Below are 22136 nucleotides of genomic sequence, written 5' to 3'. Positions count from 1 at the left end.
AAAAAGGGAATGCGGTCTCAGTGGTGTCTTTCAGGGACTGCAGAGGACTCAGCCCCTCAGTCCTGTGGCTAAAAGTGATAATGATCAAATGTAAATTAATCAAGTGGTTTATGACCTCCATTGTGAATGTAAATCCAGAACCAGGCCCAGCAGAGAGGATATCCTGCAGGTGCAGCCCCAGAGATGTCCTGACAGCCAGCTAGATGTCCCTCACATGGGTACAGGGATGGGGAGTGTGGTTGGTCACAGAGGGAATGTGACAGAGGGGAGAAGGAGCTGTCGTCGGAGCAGTCAGGAGGCTCACCTGCTGGAGAGAGTGGCCACACTTGGGTGACCAGCCAGGAGGTTGGAGGACTGCCCTCAGGACCACAGTCAGAGTGGGCCCAGCACACCCTCTGCTGCCCAGGGCCACGGATTCCAGCCCCGATCCTGGCCCCTGACCCCTGTGTGATTTTCTGTATGAGAGGCTGGCTCAGGTGTCCTTTGAAATCACTCTGTGATGTTTGACTTGGGTTACAACCTCCAAAAAAGCAATATCCTACTTGCCAAATTTTCCCTTTGAAGTTTGAAGCCATTTCAACATTAGGAGAGTAGGACATAGGTTGGCCTGTGGTTCCTTTCTCTGTTCAAAGGATGTTACAAATTAGTGGACATCTGAAAACAGATGAGAAGAACTTTAAAAAACAAATGAGATTTCAAGTTAAAATGCAAGGTTGATGCACTAGAAAAATAAGTTAAAACTAGGTAACATTTCCTTGGGATAGAAAGGTATGAACCCAGTATTCAGTAAAGATTGTAAACCACCAAGATAATGTATGAAGTTGGAGTTGAGGAGACAGATTGACTTTAATTCACATTAAATCACAGACTCAAGTACTCGCCCATAAAAAAGAATAAAATAATGCCATTTGCTGCAACATGGATGAACCTGGAGATGGTCATTCTAAGTGAAGGAAGCCGGAAAGAGAAAGAAAAACACCCACATGATATCACTTATATGTGGAATCTTTTTTAAAAAACGAACTTATTTACAAAACAGAAACAGACTCCCATACAAAACAAACTTATGTTTACTGGGTGTTGGTAGGGGGTAAGAAGGGATAAATTGGGAGGTTGAAATTTGCAGATACTAACTACTGTATATAAAATACATAAACAGAAAGTTTATACTGTATATAGCACAAGGAACTATATTCAATATCTTGTAGTAACCTATAACAAACAAGAATATGAATATAACCTATAACAAACAAGAATATATGTGTCTGTGTGACTGAAACATTATGCTGTACACCAGGAACTGACATAACATTGTAAACTGACTGGACTTAAATAAAAAAAAAATTCACAGCGTCAGAGGCCTACACGTCTCTAAGTTGGGGAGCTGGGAGAGAGTGTCACCAGAGACCAGCAGAGCTCGGGCCCTGTGGCAGATGCTCCTCAGACACTCCTGGAGGGCTCCAGGCTGGGTCTATTAGATAGTTAGGTAAGTGGGGGCACTGGGCAGATGGGTAGAGGAGACGGAGGACGGTCCAAAAGATGGCGTTATGCCCGCCTCCAGCACAAAGGGACTTTACTTCTAAATGAGCTCCAGCAAGAAGCCCATTAGAACCCGACAGCTGCAACTGCTCACTAGCGAGAAGGACTGAGCGAAACATGACCTAATACTCACTGTAATATAATTTGCACTGCGGTTTAGGACCACCCGCCTTGGGTTTTTCTGTGTACATCATCGGTAAGGACATGCGCAAAGGGGTCAAACATGACTAAGCATTCCAGGGGCAAGAGCCCAGAATCAAAAGACCACCTCTGGGCGAGAGTATAAGAGAAAGGGCAAAGCAAAGACCACTGCAACTCCCCCTTAGATCAGCCCGCCCCCCATTGTGGGAGCTGTACTTTTCTTTTTCTAAATAAATCCTCTAAACACTTTCACTACACAGTTCTCTCCAGTACCTGCCTGTAATCTTGTCTTTCAGGTAAGACAAAGGCTGGGATCTTTCCTCCTTACCTTTTGGGGAAACAGGTACAGGCTGAGGATGCGGCTCAGGATGCAGCTCAGGGTCAGGCAGATGCCCTTGTCGGTCCGTCCACAGGGAGGTGAAGGCCGCCGTGCACACACAAACGTGCGGCCCCTCTGACTAGTCATGTTTTTCATAACACATTAAGGAGCTGTCATTGCGAGTTTTCTACATCTTGAACTTGGAACAGAAACATGACTAGATTCCACTGAGAAAATGGCTTTTTAAAAATAATGTTAAACAGCATAAGAACATTTAAACTACTTAGAACAGATACTGTTCTGTGAGCATTCATGCATCCAGCCATTCCTTTTTGATAAGACAGTCATTGAGATGCTGTCATCTGGCAGACACCGTGAGTAAGACAGTCCTGGGTAGCAAGTGCTGGCCATCAGCTGGGAAATACAGGGAGAGATTTTTAAAATATAAAACAGGTTTTAAGTGTTGAAACACTGAGAGGCAGTGAGAGAGAGGGACGTTGAATGCAGGAGAAACAGGAGATATCTGGTAGGACAAGGAACTTTGGAGACAAGAGCACAGGTGGCCCCACCAGAAGGAAGAGGACAGTTGTGCAGGAGGAGGAGCAGGGCTGGCCCAGCAGACACAGATGCAGGTGATCACACAGCAGGTGCAGCGGGTCTGGGAAGGGCAAGAGGGCGCAGTGGGGACCACGGAGAGTGGAGAGTGGGCTCAAGGGGGTCACTGCAGCCAGTGGCTGCCTGGCTGAGATTCAGTGCCAGTGTTGCCACGTCTTCTGGATTTGCATGTGCTCTGTCTTGACTGTACAGTGTTGACAAGTCCTAATATTTTACAGAACACTGTGCAGTACATCAAAACGTACTGTGTCCAAAAACCAGTCCAGCAGGCCTGCCTCTAATCTGACTCTGGGCTGCATTCCGTAATTCCCTCCAGCTGCACTGCAGACCTTCTGAACGCTCAAGTACAGTAACAGAAATTCTACGTGATGTAGCCTCAGAGCAAAGTACTATATGTTAGAAATAAATACAAAAAGTAGAATTAAAAGGTGTCCTACGTCTTGTCACTTTTTCAAAGACTTGTAAATATTGTCCACATAATCATAGGATATCCAGGATCAAAGAACATTTTTTAATCTGAAAATAAGAAATTAAAAATAACCAAGGAGAACTTACTGTGAAATTGTATACTAGACAAAAATTTTTTACTTCTTTATATTATTTTGAATAAGGAAAGGCAGACAAACTTGGGCTGAAAATATTTAGAGAAGGAACCAAGTTCAAGATAAAAAAAATATGGAAAATAAAAAACAAGAAGAAAAATTCCACATTAAAATCAGTGTGTTTTTGTGAAACCGTTTGATCCTCTGAAAACATTAGCTATGTCAATGCAAAATTAGTCTAATAACAAAAACGAAAGGCTATAAGTTAATGAAAATCAGGACTGAGAAAGAAACCTAAGAAATCAGTCAAACAAATTCTAAAACTGGGGAAACATTTCTCTCAGGTGATGGCTAATTAATGTTACAATTAAACACAACAAACAGAAAAAACACAAAATATCAAAAGATGTGTTAAAGAGCTAAAGATCTTGAATAAAGTAATAAGAGCATCTTAAAGAAAAAATAACACAAAAGGACATGGTTCTGGAAATTTTTGGAAATTTTTTCAAAACCTCAAAGCAGGAATACTTTACATAAATCGTCACACACTACAGACGAGTGTGGCCTGACGCCCTAACCCGCAAAGGACAACACAGGTGAGGATGAGTATAAATCACTGTCACTTTTGAATAAAGCCAAGCGTCAGGGATAACAACTTAGAGGCCAGAATGTGCTGTTTCAGTGTCAAGGCCTCTGTGCTCAGAGAGGGGAGCATTTGAGAAACAGAGAGAAGACAGAGGGAGCAGGAGTGGGAGAGGGAGGAGGAAGCTAGTGCAGAAAGGTACCATATGGGGTCTCCGGAAGCTCTGTGTCTTACCTGAAAGTTTTCCAGAAGTCTCATCCATCAAGTCTCACAAAAATACATTTGCCACATGACCCAAGACATACATGGATATATTATTAAGTGAAATGAAAGTTTCATCAAGGAAGATTTACCTCAACGACATATGTTCCACTCTGATTTTTTTAAATTCTGTTCTTTAAAAAAAAAATGCTAGTCTCCATCCAATACTTCGGTTGTCTCAAGTGGGGGCGATTTTGCCCCTCAGAGATATTTGGCACAGTCTGTGAACACTTTGGATGGTCACAAGGATGGGAAGGGCTTCCGGTATCTAGGGGATGAGTGCTTAGGGATGCTGCTGACAGGGATGGGCCCAGAGCACAGGTGGCCCCACCAGAAGGAAGAGGACAGTTGTGCAGAAGGAGGAGCGGGACTGGCCCAGCAGACTCTCATACAGTCCCACAGATGCAGAGGACCAGACTGCGTGGGCAGCACGTCTGGGAAGAGCAATATGGGGCCGTGGGACCAGGGAGAGCGGAGAGTGGGCTGAAGCTTGTGACTGTAGCCAGTGGCTGCCTGGCTGAGATTCAGTGCCAGCGTTGCCACATCGGGATTTGCATGTGCTCTCTCTTGACTGTACAATGTTGACAAGTTCTCATATTTTAGAGAACTCACTGTGCAGGGCATCAAGACATACTGCGTCCAAAGTCCAGTCCCCCGGGCCTGCCTCTTGTCTGACTCTGGGCTGCATCCCCTAATTCCCTCCAGCTGCACTGCTGACCTTCTGAACTCTCAAGTAAAGCACAGAAAGTCTGTATGAAGCCTCAGTATACAAAACTGTATGTATAGAAATAAACACAAAAGGTAGAATTAAAATGTGTCTTACTTCTTAATATTGTTTTTTTCTTTAATCATTTAAGAATTTTGTCTGTGTAAGCTTAGGAAACCCAGTATAAAAAGCATTTCTTTAATCAAAAAATAAGAAAATGAAAGTAACCATCGACAAGATACTGCCAAATTATATATTACACAAAAGTTTTCTACTGGCTCATAATATTTTGAATAAATAAAGCCAAACTAGGGTTGCTAGAATTTAGAAAAGTAACCAAGTTCAAGATGAAAAATACAGAAAACAGGAAATACTAATAAGAAACATTTCCCGTTTAAACAAATGTGTTCAAACTTCATTTTGAACTGTCTTCATTACCACATATTGCCTCTTTTTTTAAGGAGTGAGCTATTTTGTTCTTCTTTTAGAATCACCTTTTACATTACACATCTACAATTCTAGCTTTAATATAGCTCTCCTCTTTTACTTTGAGGGTCTAAATCAGGAGTCGGGACACTGAGGCCACCTGGTTATGAGGTTATGAGGGGACAGCCCCATCCACTCCCTTATGTCTGTGGCTGCTTTCACACCACAATGATAAGGGTGAGCAATTGTATCGGAGACCATCGGCCCACAAAGCCAAAAATATTTACTGACTTACCAGTTTCATTAACTTTTAGCTTTACTGGACTTTTTTATGTTACCAGTTTTATACATATATAATTTTTTAACTACTCTTTCTCTTTTAAAGACTTTTAACATTATTCCAACTGTTCCCTTTTTATTTAATTACTACAAGAAGTGACTGTGTGTGCAAATACCCAGCAGGCCTCTTCTCCAAAGCTTCTCCCTGTTTTGAGCAATAATCAAGGCTTGGCCTTAAGAAGGCCCAACTCCACATTCCAGCTGCTGTTTGAGGAACCTGCTAATCACATGGTCACCTGATGAGTCCTGCTGCTTTGCTGATCCCCTAACATAAAATGCCCACACCACCTCCTGACTGCATAGGCTGACTACGCTCTGGCCCAGCACCCTACACCTGCCCATTTCAGGTCAAGTTATTTAATGGGCAGCTACAGTCTATTAATGCTTAAGTTAGAGGGAGCTAATGACTTTGTCCCAGACCTGTAGATTTAAATTTTCTGAATTTTGTTAACTACATTCAGAGCTCTGAATCCTTATAATGGCTGCAGAGTTTGCCAAGGTTTTTTGTGGGGGAGGAGGGCGTGGTGGGGGGGAAATAGGTTTATTTAGTTATTTTGAATGTCAATACTAGGAAATGAACCCAGAACCATGTGCATGCTACGTGTGCACTCTACCACTGAGCTATACCCTACCCCCCAGGGTTTTAACTATGAATAATTCTTTCAAATTTTCCGCCTTTCATCAAACACTTATTATGTACCAGGCAGTGTCATAGATACAAGGGATGTGAAGTCGAGTAAGACATGGATTCTCTCTTCAATGAATTTGTGGTCAATTTAGAAAGAAAAACAAGTAAAACAATTATAGTACAGTGGGATGGGATTCACTGAGATACATTATAAGAGCACAGAGGGAGGGTATCTAAAGCAGGGGAAGCTCTGGGAAGGGGTGAGAGAAGGTAGTCCGCCAGAATCCCACACCAGCAGTGAACTGCTCACCCCTTTCCCCAGCACCCAAAAGCCCCCTGAACCATGACACAGAGTACTACAAGCCTACAGGAGGTGTCACATGATGCTGAATTAAGGAAGGAACCAGACATAGAAGCCCCCCACCACCACCTTCTGGAGAGACCCCATGCTAAGGAACAGAGGTACATGAAGCAAAGACAGAAATGAGCAGGAAACATTATAATCCTCTGTCCCCTGTCCCCACCACACATGCATCCCCACCCATGGGGCCCATGAAATGGACAACAGAAGGAAAAATGGACATGCACACACACCCAACACAGTCAGTCATGAGTCCAGAAAGCCAGGAAGGAATAAAAAGACACAGAAAATATGAATAAGGCTTTACTGGGGTCAGACAGGGCTGGGCAGGAACTACACTGGGAAGCAGGCCCTGCACACAGGCCACTACTGGTCCTCAGGGCAGTGCCGGGAGCTGAGAGCAGGGCTCCATGGGCCTGGGGTCTGCTTGGGCTTCTCATACCAGAAACCACCGTGGAAGGGGAGGATCACGGGTTGGCTTTAGTGCAGGAGGGATAACGTGGGGAGGGGAGGAATTTGCTGAAGAGAAGTTGGGAGCTGAAGCTTTAAAGGATGGATGGAAGGGGATTGGGAGGGACATAGGGGGCCAATAAGGCATCTAGAGTGAATAGAAGGAGAAAGAAAAAGACAGATGGTCTTGGGGGTGCAGGGAGGTCCAGCTGTTCTCCAGGGCCCTGGCGCTGCCAGCACAGCCCTGGCTCCGCACTCCGGCTCCTACTCTTCCAGGGCACTACTTGTTGCCCCACATGGCCATCTTTGAGAATGGAGGGTTTGGGAGGAAGCGGCTGGACTTCATGTAGGCAGAGATCTTCTTCAGCCCCTAAGGGAGGGAAAAAGAAGGCCAGACCTCAGGTCTGCTGCCCCACTGGGGCTCAAGGAGCTCTACACAAGTTTGGGACCCTGGTACAGCCCTTCCACGTGGGGTCATGTGCTGGGGCAAAAGACAGTCTTCTGGGTTCCCCAGCCCTGGAATATTAACACTTGCTATTTCCTGTAATTAATACAATGTCTTAATAAGACTGATCACATATGGAGACTCTACACTGTGCTTGGTGCTGTGCATCCACTAGAGATGACAATGTACCTTTAGAATCTCTACATGACTACCCAACAAGAGAGGTTGTACTGTCACCATTCATTAGAAGAAAACCTGAGGCCCACAGAGCTTAAGCACCTCCCTCCTGCTCACACAGTTCATAAGTAACATGGTTAGAATGCAGCCTGGCTCTCTCACTCTCTCTCTCTCCATCCTCAGCTCTTCTGCCGCACTCCCTTCCTGACCACTGTAAACAAAAAGACCCAAGAGGCTCACCCACCATCTGGTTATTCAAAAGATTAAGTCACAACCCTTGGCAGTTCCCCACCAACATTGTGCGCAGAGGGGAATTCAGGATGGAGATAAACAGGATGAAACATTCTATTTTTTGGATGCAGGGCCCCTAGACAGTTAAGATGCAATCTAGGGAGGAATTTCAATGACTCAGATTCCTGCATCTTCCCATACATAGAAAAGCACTGACATCATTAACTTGAGATATTTGTTTTCTGATGTAGGAGTAATCTTTTACCAAGATATGTCATTGACTACATTTATTTCCCAAGCCTCCTCCCCTTCCTGTTGAGAGCAGTTCCTCAGAGCTATCTGAGAGGCTGTCTCCCAGGCTATAGTCCTTACTAAGTTCCTCCGAATAAAACTGAAACTCACTGCTCTTACACTGTGTGGGTTTTCTATCCAGCTGACTCTTTTGGCGACCACAGAGGGACCGTGGCTGACTCCTTCATTCCACCATAACTTTACAAGGATCTGGGGCCTTGGTACCAGCAAGGCTCCTTGTGCTCATTCTCTTCTCTGCATGTCCAGATGAATTTGGGTGAGTCTCTCCTGATCTCAGCTCTCCCATCTTGGTTGATAATCCTGAGTTTTATTCGTGGTGGATGAAAAAGCTGCCTGATTTCTCAGATGAGTGATGCTGAGAAAGTGCCTGGTTGACAGACTCTGGGAAGTTTCAGACTAGTAGATTAGGTAAGGGGCCACTTGGCACCTTTCCTCAAATTGACTGTTTTAACAGATTTGTTGGCATAAAAGTGAAGATACCATATGAGAGCTCTTAGTTCCAAAAATAAGGAACATATCTCCTCCTAGTCAAGTATGACCTTCTTAGGCAACTGAGAAGCCTGTGGGAGTGGTGGAGTGCAGTCCACACGGCATGCAGCAGTCCCTTAGGGAAACGCACTCGTTCATTTAAAGAAACTCGCCCATCAGAGGACGCACACAAACATTTGGCCATCTAGTGTTCACAGTGCCCACAGTGATTTTAGACTGTCAGAGGGAGACACGTACAAGAGCTGAAATGACTCTGGGCTGACACTTCTGGGAGTTAAGCTCACAAACAGCACACTGGCCCACCACACACACTTATCAATAATAATTTTACCCTGATAAACTGACCTTGAAATGCACAACAATGTTTTCTACACAAAAGAAACAGGGGTGACACACTGCTAACCTCCAACTAACCCCTCAGCCGGGTTCAGGTACATTAGGTATGAATCTTACACTTGCAAGTACTTAATCAATTGGGGAAACATTACCAAAGGAGATTCCATCCTGAAATAGCTAAAATGGGGTTCTTTTGACATTCCAGAATTGTTTGCGTGTGTGTGTGTGCAGCTAGAGAAAGCAGGCTATAACATCAAACAGATTGAATGGGATGCTTATTTCGACTGGTATCTAGAAACTTCTAAAAGGAGAAATGATAAAATAACTTCTTTGCAGGAAACCAACAAAAAAACTGCTTGAAAGTCTATCAGACATCTAAAAAGGCCCCTGAAGCTGACCCTGCTCTCCATTGCTCCTCTCTGTTCCTCTAAATGTCCACTGCAATGTTCTGCTTCTTGGTATTTGTCTCGCTCTGAACTTCCTTTTTATGACACCAAAATGATGAAAGCAACAATAATTTAAAAGGCTTGGCAAAAATGTGATTATTTTGACCAAAATAAGATTAAAAAAAATTTTTTTTTTCTAAAATTCTGAGCTTAAGAAAACAAAAGCCGTTTTAGGGGGAACTTTCGTCACCTCCCTGTGCCGTCGAGATGCAAATGTTCTACCTGCTCCTGTTAGGCATCTTCTCCTGTGCTTTGAGAGCCTGGTCTGCCATCAGGTACTTAACAACCCCGTACATTGGCAGCCAGTTGAAGAGACTGGGATTCCGAGGACTTTCTTTGTCCAGCTGTGCCAGGTCTCAGGGAAATTTGTCATAAGTGGTCCCTGTTCATAAGGGGCTTTCTTGTCTCACCTTCAATGCATCTGTCTGTACAACAAACGCCTTTACTTTCTTCGACTTCATTTGGGAAGAAACTTCCTGGATCTTTTGCAAGCTGCATCCTTTGCACTCTCCTGTGGGGATGCCTCTTGCATCTTACCAGTTTTAATCACTACGAGGATATCCTAACAATGGATCCTTTAAATTAGAAAAACTTGGAAATTGTAAATTTTTAAGAGACCTCTCATTGTAAACAGCTGTTTTATTGGTACCTATGGAAAGACTAAATTAAAAAGTAGATACAAAGAAATATAACGGCTAACCTTAAGGACTTCCTTAGTTTAAAACAAAGAAACAAACTGGGAAGCCTCATTTGCGGTATCAGCTTCCCCTCAATGGGTCTTACAGATACTAATAAAACATTAGGATAACTAACGTTAATCAGGTTGATTAACAAGGGACTAGGTAAAAGCCTAGGGGAAAGTCAACGGATCTCTTCCTAACAAGGTGGAAATTTTAAAGGGACTGGTTCCAGCAGGATGGAACCTTTAGATAGTTATTAAGGAATGGGATAAATCAAACAGTCTTTGATGGGATTAAAACAAATGTTTTGATACAATATTACCTAAGGTTGGATTGGCCAAAGGGACCCCTACTGGTCCCCTCAACATTAAGGGGCCACAAACAACTCTACTGACTCCAGTTTAAAAGAAAATTTTAAGGGAAGAAGGAAAAAAAAATTACACTGAGATACAGGACCAACAATTCCTTGGGGAACAGTTAGGTCAATTCATCCAGTTAAAGACCGATAGAATGGCTTGGGTCCCTTGGCTCAACCCCACACTGGGGACCTCAAAGCCTTTACACAGAAATGGATAAAATGCCTGGGGGATAAAAAGGAATATTTGTGGGATTCCTCATAAGACCAAGATTTGATAACAGGGTTCTAATGAAGGGTAGGGTTAAAGGTATAAGAGTTGATAGAAGTGAGATGAAGTTTATTTTAAAAATTGGTGTCTTTGAATTAGCTTTATGTAAGATGTTTACATCTCTTTTCCCTGATTATATTGCTGGGACGTACATTATGTCTCACTGGAGAAAGTTTCACCTGCCTGGTACTATAAGACAGAGCATATAAATCTGCCTCTCTGACAATGCTAATTATATGTAATAAAGGAAACTAATATGAGTTTAAACCTTGGGGCTATTATTCAGGGGCTAATTAAAGCAATAATGGAATTTTGCTTTGTTTTGCTTTTACCCCTAGGATAAATTGGTCTAGGTTTTACTTGTGCACTCAAAGAGGGCTTTTGTCAATTGTGTTGTGCAAACATTTGAAGTCATGATACATTGATCCCTAAAGCTCTAGAATGGAGAAGTCTTTTGATTTCCAGTTTAGATGGAAATTTCCCTGCTGATACAAGAAGCAAATTAAAGAAAATACATTTGGACAAATCAATCTTTTGGTATCATTTCGGTGTCACCCACTGACAGTGCCCCCTGAGGCGAATTCAGGATGGAGATAAACAGGATGACACATTCTTTGTTTTGGATATAGGGCCCCCTTAGAGAGTTAGGATCCATATCTAAGAAAGAATTTCACTACTCAGATTCCTGCATCTTCCTATACATAGAAAAGCACTAAAATCATTAGATATTCGCTTTTTCAGTGATTAGCAATAATCTTTTCCCAACGGGCACACTTGAGTACACATATTTCTCAGCCAAAATTCATATACATACTATTTCCTCATCCAACCCTTCAGAGCAGTTCCTCAGAGCTATGTGACAGGCTGTCTCCTGGGCTACGGGCCTCAGTAATTTCCCCAAAGAAAACTGAAAATCATTGCTCATAAGTTTATGGGTTTCCTTTTTTTTGTTCCAATCAACATCTCCCTACAGAGGGACTTGTCCTTCGCATTCTGAAAAATATTCTCTTTTTCAAAAGGAGGCTCCTGGCTTCCCAGGCTTTGGCCACAGAGGGACCTCTAGCTCACAAAGGAGCTCAGAAAGTGCCTGAGAAGCTCGCAGAACACACCAGGTCTCACCCTATGACTCAGCAAAACTTGGATGAAAGGTGATAGGAGGGTAGGAAGCAGCAAGGACAGGCCAGGCTCTAATAATTCCACTTAAAGCACAGAGTTCAACTGCCTGGCCTGACAACTGAGCCGACTCGCTGGGCCGCATCCTACCCCATCCCCAGTCTTGCTACAGCCAACTCAGTAGTATGACACTTAGGTGTATCTGTGCACCATCTTCCCAAGACTGAGAGTGTCCAATACGTTATAAGATGCAAAGAACATGGGACTCCGTGTACCCAACATCTCAGGTCCCAACAGACCACACACTGCAGCTCACAGCTGTCCCCACTCTCCCAGCCAGGCAGTGATCCCAGCTCTTGCAAACTTCTCAAGGCCAGTGTACCTGGAGCAGAACCAAAGTTGATAGGAAGAAGCTGGAAAGCAGATTTTATGACGGGAAATGGGAATGGGAAACAGATTGTAGGCTGAAAAACCTATTGGACTAATGCCCCAAATTCCCAATTCTGTGATAAATAGGCTTTGTTGCTCCCCAATTAGTTGAATGAGGATGACTGACGAAGAGCTGTGAGGTGAGGTCAGGCTGTGCTCCTCCAGCACCAAGATGGTACCACACACACCACACAGCTCGGTCTTCCTGTAGTTCTCCAACTGCACTGAGCCCCAGAGGGTGGGCACCAGGACTGTGTTATGTCTGCATCCCCCTGTGCCTGACACAGTGCCTCATGCAGAGGGGAAGTCAGATCAGTAAATGTGACTTAAACTAAATGTACTATCCCATCTCCCAGAGTCTTGGAAGGAAGAAGGAAAGGGAGACAAGGAGGAAAGAAAGTGCCCACCATAACAGATGTCAAGATAAAATCTTTTCCCCACGACATGCTACTATATATAGAAAACCCTAAAAGGTCCACACAAAAACTACTAGAGCTGATTGAAGAATTCAGCAAGGTAGCAGGTTACAAGATTAACATTCAAAAATCAGTTGCATTTCTTTACACTATCGATGAATCAACAGAAAAAGAAAGTAAAGAAACAATCCCCTTCAAAATAGCACCCAAAGTAATAAAATACCTAGGAATAAATCTAACCAAGGAGGTGAAAGAATTATACACAGAAAACTATAAATCACTGATGAAGGAAATTAAAGAAGACTTTAAAAAATGGACAGATATCCCATGCTCTTGGATTGGAAGAATCAATATTGTTAAAATGGTCACACTGCCAATGGCAATCTATAGATTTAATGCAATCCCTATCAAATTACCCAGAACATATTTCACAGAACTAGAACAAATCATAATAAAATTTATATGGAACCATCAAAGACCTAGAATTGCCAAAGCATTACTGAAGAGAAAGAAAGAGGCTGGAGGAATAATTCTCCCAGACTTCAGACAATACTATAGAGCTACGGTCATCAACACAGCATGGTATTGGTACAAAAACAGACATATAGACCAATGGAACAGAATAGAGAGCCCAGAAATGAACCCACAAACTTTTGGTCAACTAATCTTCGACAAAGGAGGCAAGAATATACAATGGAATAAAGACAGTCTCTTCAGCAAATGGTGTTGGGAAAACTGGACAAAGCATGTAAAGCAATGAAGCTAGAACACTCCCTTACACCATACACAAAAATAAACTCAAAATGGATCAAAGACTTAAACATAAGACAAGATACAATAAACTTCCTAGAAGAAAATATAGGCAAAATATTATCTCACATACATCTCAAAAATGTTCTCCTAGAACAGTCTACTCAAGCAACAGAAATAAAAGCAAGAATAAAAAAATGGGACCTAATGAAACTTACAAGCTTCTGCACAGCAAAGGAAACCATAAGTAAAACAAAACGACAACCTACGGAATGGGAGAAAATTTTTGCAAATGAAACCGATGAAGACTTGATTTCCAGAATATATAAGCAGCTCATACAACTTAATAGGAAACAAATAAACAATCCAATCCAAAAATGGGCAAAAGACCTAAGCAAGCAATTCTCCAAGGAAGATATACAAATGATCAATAGGCACATGAAAAAAGGCTCAATATCACTAATTATCAGAGAAATGCAAATCAAAACTACAATGAGGTATCACCTCACACCAGTCAGAATGGCTGTCATTCAAAAATCCACAAATGACAAATGCTGGAGAGGCTGTGGAGAAAGGGAAACCCTCCTGCACTGCTGGTGGGAATGCAGTTTGGTGCAGCCACTGTGGAAAACAGTATGGAGATTCCTCAAAAGACTGGGAATAGACTTATCACATGACCCAGTCATCCAGCTCCTGGGCATATATCCAGAAGGAACCCTACTTCAAAATGACACCTGCAACCCAATGTTCATAGCAGCACTATTTACAATAGCCAAGACATGGAAACAGCCTAAATGTCCATCAACAGATGACTGAATAAAGAAGATGTGGTATATATATACAATAGAATACTACTCAGCCATAGAAACCAACAACATAACGCCATTTGCAGCAACGTGGATGCTCCTGGAGAATGTCATTCTAAGTGAAGTAAGCCAGAAAGAGAAAGAAAAGTACCATATGACATTGCTCATATGTGGAATCTAAACAAACAAACAAACAAACAAACAAAGCATAAATACAGAACAGAAATAGACTCATAGACATAAAATACAAAGTTGTGGTTGCCAAGGGGGCAGAGGGTGGGAAGGGATAGACGGGATTTCAAAATCGTAGAATAGATAAACAAGATTATACTGTATAGCACAGGGAAATATACACAAGCTCTTATGGTAGCTCACAGCGAAAAAAATATGACAATGAATATGGTCATGAATAACTGAAAAATTGTGCTTTACACTGGAATTTGACACAAAATTATAAAATGATTAGATATCAATAAAAAATGTTAAAAAAAAAAAAAAGGATAAAATCTTTTCACAGAGCACCTACATATGTACTCAAATCCCAGCATTAACCTCTGTCCGGGGAATCACACTATAACCCTGGACAGGATCCCAATCCTGCAGAGCCCTCAGGGATCAAGACAAAATATTCTCTGTGTCTTTGGAGCTTAATATCAATCCCACTGTGTCTCAACTCAAAACTACTAATTCCAACTACATACAAACTCCTGAAGATTCTGCTTCATCCACACGATCCAGAGCTGTGGAACCCAGACAACAAAAGAACATAAGCCTTTTCTTTTCAGTAAAGGAAAAGAAAGCCACTGCCTGCCACCCGTAGAACCAGATGCTCTGACGGGGAGCACAGGACAGCCTCTACTGGCGCCGTGACTTTCAGAAATTACCTCCCCTTTCATCCTAATTCCAGATCTGTAAAAGGAGGTGATAATTCTTCTACCCTGTAAAAATGTTGTCAACATTATATTTGACACACTATATGTAAGATGCCTAGCAGAGACCTTGGTATGAACCAATTCCTCAATAGATGGAAGATATTCTACGTTTTAGCTCCAGGACTGGGGAGGCATCAGGGATAAGACAAAAGACGTATAACTAGTAGGAGAATCAGGGGAATCACCTCAAAGCGGCTGATAAAGTCTTTCAGGTTTGGGAATTCATCCAGGCACTTGGGCTCAAATATGCGGTACACATCAAGGACGTCATAAGCCAAGAAATCCACAAAGGTGAGCTGCAGGAAGGCAAAGGAGGAATGGGTACCAAACTCTGAACCTGGAAAAAATGACAACTCCCTGTCCCTCAAAGCCGACCCCCTTACCTTGTCTCCTGCAAACCAAGTCCTCTTCCCCAGAAACTCTGAGAAGAGCTTCATTATTCCAGGGATCTCCTCCAAGAAATCAGACTTCAGTTTCTCCTGAGGCACAAAACAGCAGTCACCAGACTCAGACACAGACTCCCTGGGCAGAGAGCAGGCCTCCTAGGGCCGTGTCGGATCCCAGATGCCAGGTGAGCAGCCATGTCCCCTGACAGCACCTGGGTCGGTGCCCAGGCTCCAATTTAACCCACCTGTGCTCACTAGACTCCTACTGGGAACCACCGCCCATCTGTGACAGATGATGGGAAGGCAAAGGGCAAAGCCGCATTGTCCCTGAACCTGTCACCACACATCTCCAAACACCATGCATGGGTCAGAGCAGCAGTGCTGGGAGACCTGGCAGAGCTCGGGACTCAGACCTCAGACAGATGCTACAATAAAATGACCCAGGAAGGAAGCTGAAAGTTCTACAAAGTAGCTGACAGAAATAGTGGGGACGCAAGGGCAGTTTCTGGACAGCTGAAGACACTTTGAGAGGATGTAAGGAAGGAGGGAGGGGAACAACGTCTAACCTGTGCTGCCTACTGGATAAATGTGTTCATGCCTGAGATGCCGAGGAGGAGGTGCTGGGATAAGGAGGTAAAGAGCCTGTCTAGGAATTGCATTTCCACCCTGGGGAGTCTGGGCTCTACCCTAAAGTTGATGGGAACTTACAGAATTTCCCTTTCATGCACAGGGGGTGGTTATGAGGGTCACTCTAGGGACTTTATAAGGGCCAGCTTGGTGAATCAGTAGCTCAAAGCAGTTCAAATGGCAAAAGGACCAGTGTAGATGGGACTCTGTCCAGCCCAGCCCAGCCCAGTGGGAGGAGACTCACAAAATCAGGGCTGTAGCACAGCCTGACCATTTGGAAGCGCACATCCATAGCCTGGTTCTCGAAAACATCCACTCGAATCTTCTCCTCCTCTGTCTCCCCACCTGTGTCCACACAAAAGACTCTCCCTCAGTATCCCACCCCCAGCCAAGACCAGAGGCATGACCATCTGTTCCCTGTCCCCACCCCCAGCCCCACTCACACAGGTTGTGCTTGCGAGCAATGTAGCGAAGGATGGCGTTGCTCTGGGTGAGCCTGTGAGCCCCATCAATTAGGTAGGGCAGCTGCAAGAACAACAGGGCAGGTTGCTTGGGCGACCAGGCTCCCCTGCACCCCGTCTCTTGAGCAACAGCAGAGGTGAAATCTGGCACTCACAGAGCCTGGCCCACGGAAGGCACTAAATAATATACTGTACAAGGACCAGATGAGCTGGGACATAGAACATCACTCTAAGTCAGTGAGAGAACCAGGGAGCTGAGAAGATGACCAGAAGGCACCTGATCCTGAAAACTCTAAGCTGGGAAAGGAGATGGAAGAGAGACACCGTCCACTTTCCCCCACAGCACCCGCATCCCCTGCACCTACATTGGGGAAGTCCAGGCCCAGCTTGAATTTTTCGTTCAGCCAATGGCTTCTGTCATAGTCAGGAGCTGTGGTAAAGAAGATGCAGTGAACCAAACCTGCCCAGTATCCAACCCTCAGTCCTGGGGAGACCTACCAAGGAGTTAGAGGTAAAACCCACTGAACAGGTCAATCTGGAATCTGAACCACTTAGTCTCCCATACCAGCTTAGAAGGAAAAGCATACAGAGAAGGCTTTTTTAAGCTACTTGAGTAATGTTTACGAACAGTTTCAGCAAGACCTAAGGGGAACTAATGCCAACTGCTGAAACAGGGTCCTAGTCTTTGGCTCTCACGTTCTGCCTTGGAGGCCAGCTGCACCCTCAAAGGGATTCAGAAGGGGCAGGCCCCTGCTCCAGCTGCTGGAGGGCAGCAGAGGCAAACACGGTGTTGCTTGGTGCCAAATCAGTATGAAAAAAAATCAGGCAGAAATCAGAACATGAAGAGGATGCCATTACCGTCCCCCATCGTGTACCGCTTCTCCTCCTAGTCTGAGCCCGTGTACTCCAGGAGCAGGCGGATGGCGTGAGCCAGCTGGGAGAGAAGGCCGTGACACAGGTCACACGTGAAGGTCTTGACAGCGAGTCTTTCTCTGCTCCAGGGCACCTCCCACACCCCAACACGCTCACCCCCAGCGCACCAGCCCTCTAACGGCCCACCTGAAAAGGAGGTGCAGAGGGAAGGGGCTCGGCTGCAGCAAGCCCTGGAGAATCAGATTCTGGCGAAACAGTCCCCAGCTGCGCAGCATTTCCCCTCCCGACTCCATCCCATCCGCCCTGGTGGAACCCCTGCTCACCCCGCGGATGTCCCAGTAACCCAGGATCATAGGCATCGTGCTGCTGAAGGCGGTCTCAGTGGAGAGGCTTCAGAGAAACTGGGCTGGGAATTTATCCTCTGATCCGGAGGTGAAGGCGGGGCCAGAAGCACGCCCCCCTCTTCTGGATTCCGCCCCCAGCCGATCTGCAACTCTGTAATGCCTTTGCCAGATGCCTGCACGGGCAGGAGGGAATAAGGTCTATTTCTGCCTCCCACCCAGGGGGTCTCCGGAGTCAAGGTCTGAGCTCTTAGATGCCTTGAGTGGGGCTTGGACTGGTTCCGCCCCCAGGCAGATCTTGGCTAAGTTGGGGGAGTTAGCAGTGCGCTCAGGAAACTAGCCTGAACCCAAACAAAACCAAGGCTCCTCCCCCTCCCCTCCCCTCCCCTCTCAGGCGCCACTCAGCTGCGCTCCTGGGCTGCTGAGTTCCAGCAGGCTTAGTGAGGCTTCTACTACCAAGTTAAGGCCAACAGTGGTACCCCTCAAATGGGGAGTTTACAGCGCCTGTTACAGGAAGACCTGGCCGCCAGGCAATCCTAAAGCTCCCCACAGCTGTTATGATCCCTGACAGCCTCAAGTCTTCCAGAACAGACCATTATGGGCCTGGAAGAACCATCAGGTCAAAGGACAGAAAAAGGGAATGCGGTCTCAGTGGTGTCTTTCAGGGACTGCAGAGGACTCAGCCCCTCAGTCCTGTGGCTAAAAGTGATAATGATCAAATGTAAATTAATCAAGTGGTTTATGACCTCCATTGTGAATGTAAATCCAGAACCAGGCCCAGCAGAGAGGATATCCTGCAGGTGCAGCCCCAGAGATGTCCTGACAGCCAGCTAGATGTCCCTCACATGGGTACAGGGATGGGGAGTGTGGTTGGTCACAGAGGGAATGTGACAGAGGGGAGAAGGAGCTGTCGTCGGAGCAGTCAGGAGGCTCACCTGCTGGAGAGAGTGGCCACACTTGGGTGACCAGCCAGGAGGTTGGAGGACTGCCCTCAGGACCACAGTCAGAGTGGGCCCAGCACACCCTCTGCTGCCCAGGGCCACGGATTCCAGCCCCGATCCTGGCCCCTGACCCCTGTGTGATTTTCTGTATGAGAGGCTGGCTCAGGTGTCCTTTGAAATCACTCTGTGATGTTTGACTTGGGTTACAACCTCCAAAAAAGCAATATCCTACTTGCCAAATTTTCCCTTTGAAGTTTGAAGCCATTTCAACATTAGGAGAGTAGGACATAGGTTGGCCTGTGGTTCCTTTCTCTGTTCAAAGGATGTTACAAATTAGTGGACATCTGAAAACAGATGAGAAGAACTTTAAAAAACAAATGAGATTTCAAGTTAAAATGCAAGGTTGATGCACTAGAAAAATAAGTTAAAACTAGGTAACATTTCCTTGGGATAGAAAGGTATGAACCCAGTATTCAGTAAAGATTGTAAACCACCAAGATAATGTATGAAGTTGGAGTTGAGGAGACAGATTGACTTTAATTCACATTAAATCACAGACTCAAGTACTCGCCCATAAAAAAGAATAAAATAATGCCATTTGCTGCAACATGGATGAACCTGGAGATGGTCATTCTAAGTGAAGGAAGCCGGAAAGAGAAAGAAAAACACCCACATGATATCACTTATATGTGGAATCTTTTTTAAAAAACGAACTTATTTACAAAACAGAAACAGACTCCCATACAAAACAAACTTATGTTTACTGGGTGTTGGTAGGGGGTAAGAAGGGATAAATTGGGAGGTTGAAATTTGCAGATACTAACTACTGTATATAAAATACATAAACAGAAAGTTTATACTGTATATAGCACAAGGAACTATATTCAATATCTTGTAGTAACCTATAACAAACAAGAATATGAATATAACCTATAACAAACAAGAATATATGTGTCTGTGTGACTGAAACATTATGCTGTACACCAGGAACTGACATAACATTGTAAACTGACTGGACTTAAATAAAAAAAAAATTCACAGCGTCAGAGGCCTACACGTCTCTAAGTTGGGGAGCTGGGAGAGAGTGTCACCAGAGACCAGCAGAGCTCGGGCCCTGTGGCAGATGCTCCTCAGACACTCCTGGAGGGCTCCAGGCTGGGTCTATTAGATAGTTAGGTAAGTGGGGGCACTGGGCAGATGGGTAGAGGAGACGGAGGACGGTCCAAAAGATGGCGTTATGCCCGCCTCCAGCACAAAGGGACTTTACTTCTAAATGAGCTCCAGCAAGAAGCCCATTAGAACCCGACAGCTGCAACTGCTCACTAGCGAGAAGGACTGAGCGAAACATGACCTAATACTCACTGTAATATAATTTGCACTGCGGTTTAGGACCACCCGCCTTGGGTTTTTCTGTGTACATCATCGGTAAGGACATGCGCAAAGGGGTCAAACATGACTAAGCATTCCAGGGGCAAGAGCCCAGAATCAAAAGACCACCTCTGGGCGAGAGTATAAGAGAAAGGGCAAAGCAAAGACCACTGCAACTCCCCCTTAGATCAGCCCGCCCCCCATTGTGGGAGCTGTACTTTTCTTTTTCTAAATAAATCCTCTAAACACTTTCACTACACAGTTCTCTCCAGTACCTGCCTGTAATCTTGTCTTTCAGGTAAGACAAAGGCTGGGATCTTTCCTCCTTACCTTTTGGGGAAACAGGTACAGGCTGAGGATGCGGCTCAGGATGCAGCTCAGGGTCAGGCAGATGCCCTTGTCGGTCCGTCCACAGGGAGGTGAAGGCCACCGTGCACACACAAACGTGCGGCCCCTCTGACTAGTCATGTTTTTCATAACACATTAAGGAGCTGTCATTGCGAGTTTTCTACATCTTGAACTTGGAACAGAAACATGACTAGATTCCACTGAGAAAATGGCTTTTTAAAAATAATGTTAAACAGCATAAGAACATTTAAACTACTTAGAACAGATACTGTTCTGTGAGCATTCATGCATCCAGCCATTCCTTTTTGATAAGACAGTCATTGAGATGCTGTCATCTGGCAGACACCGTGAGTAAGACAGTCCTGGGTAGCAAGTGCTGGCCATCAGCTGGGAAATACAGGGAGAGATTTTTAAAATATAAAACAGGTTTTAAGTGTTGAAACACTGAGAGGCAGTGAGAGAGAGGGACGTTGAATGCAGGAGAAACAGGAGATATCTGGTAGGACAAGGAACTTTGGAGACAAGAGCACAGGTGGCCCCACCAGAAGGAAGAGGACAGTTGTGCAGGAGGAGGAGCAGGGCTGGCCCAGCAGACACAGATGCAGGTGATCACACAGCAGGTGCAGCGGGTCTGGGAAGGGCAAGAGGGCGCAGTGGGGACCACGGAGAGTGGAGAGTGGGCTCAAGGGGGTCACTGCAGCCAGTGGCTGCCTGGCTGAGATTCAGTGCCAGTGTTGCCACGTCTTCTGGATTTGCATGTGCTCTGTCTTGACTGTACAGTGTTGACAAGTCCTAATATTTTACAGAACACTGTGCAGTACATCAAAACGTACTGTGTCCAAAAACCAGTCCAGCAGGCCTGCCTCTAATCTGACTCTGGGCTGCATTCCGTAATTCCCTCCAGCTGCACTGCAGACCTTCTGAACGCTCAAGTACAGTAACAGAAATTCTACGTGATGTAGCCTCAGAGCAAAGTACTATATGTTAGAAATAAATACAAAAAGTAGAATTAAAAGGTGTCCTACGTCTTGTCACTTTTTCAAAGACTTGTAAATATTGTCCACATAATCATAGGATATCCAGGATCAAAGAACATTTTTTAATCTGAAAATAAGAAATTAAAAATAACCAAGGAGAACTTACTGTGAAATTGTATACTAGACAAAAATTTTTTACTTCTTTATATTATTTTGAATAAGGAAAGGCAGACAAACTTGGGCTGAAAATATTTAGAGAAGGAACCAAGTTCAAGATAAAAAAAATATGGAAAATAAAAAACAAGAAGAAAAATTCCACATTAAAATCAGTGTGTTTTTGTGAAACCGTTTGATCCTCTGAAAACATTAGCTATGTCAATGCAAAATTAGTCTAATAACAAAAACGAAAGGCTATAAGTTAATGAAAATCAGGACTGAGAAAGAAACCTAAGAAATCAGTCAAACAAATTCTAAAACTGGGGAAACATTTCTCTCAGGTGATGGCTAATTAATGTTACAATTAAACACAACAAACAGAAAAAACACAAAATATCAAAAGATGTGTTAAAGAGCTAAAGATCTTGAATAAAGTAATAAGAGCATCTTAAAGAAAAAATAACACAAAAGGACATGGTTCTGGAAATTTTTGGAAATTTTTTCAAAACCTCAAAGCAGGAATACTTTACAAATCGTCACACACTACAGACGAGTGTGGC

General features: G+C 44.3%; 1 protein-coding gene across 1 annotated transcript; it reads right to left on the bottom strand.

Moving 5' to 3' along the window:
• Window positions 1-6750: 6750 nt before the first annotated feature.
• Window positions 6751-18118, bottom strand: LOC105063657 (glutathione S-transferase Mu 1-like). Its single transcript, XM_010948264.3, has 8 exons — window positions 17769-18118; window positions 17431-17506; window positions 16938-17002; window positions 16555-16636; window positions 16356-16456; window positions 15482-15577; window positions 15284-15394; window positions 6751-7280 (listed from the first exon to the last, which is right to left on the bottom strand). Exons 2-8 carry the CDS (start codon window positions 17438-17440, stop codon window positions 7191-7193), a joined length of 555 nt encoding a protein of 184 aa, XP_010946566.3. The 5' UTR covers window positions 17441-17506; window positions 17769-18118; the 3' UTR covers window positions 6751-7190.
• Window positions 18119-22136: the final 4018 nt, after the last annotated feature.

Source organism: Camelus bactrianus, chromosome 9 (assembly GCF_048773025.1).
Source record: "Camelus bactrianus isolate YW-2024 breed Bactrian camel chromosome 9, ASM4877302v1, whole genome shotgun sequence".
NCBI classification, from domain to species: Eukaryota; Metazoa; Chordata; class Mammalia; order Artiodactyla; family Camelidae; genus Camelus; species Camelus bactrianus.
The sequence above is the reverse complement of the archived record's forward strand: the minus strand, read 5'-3'. Positions and strand labels throughout refer to the sequence as shown.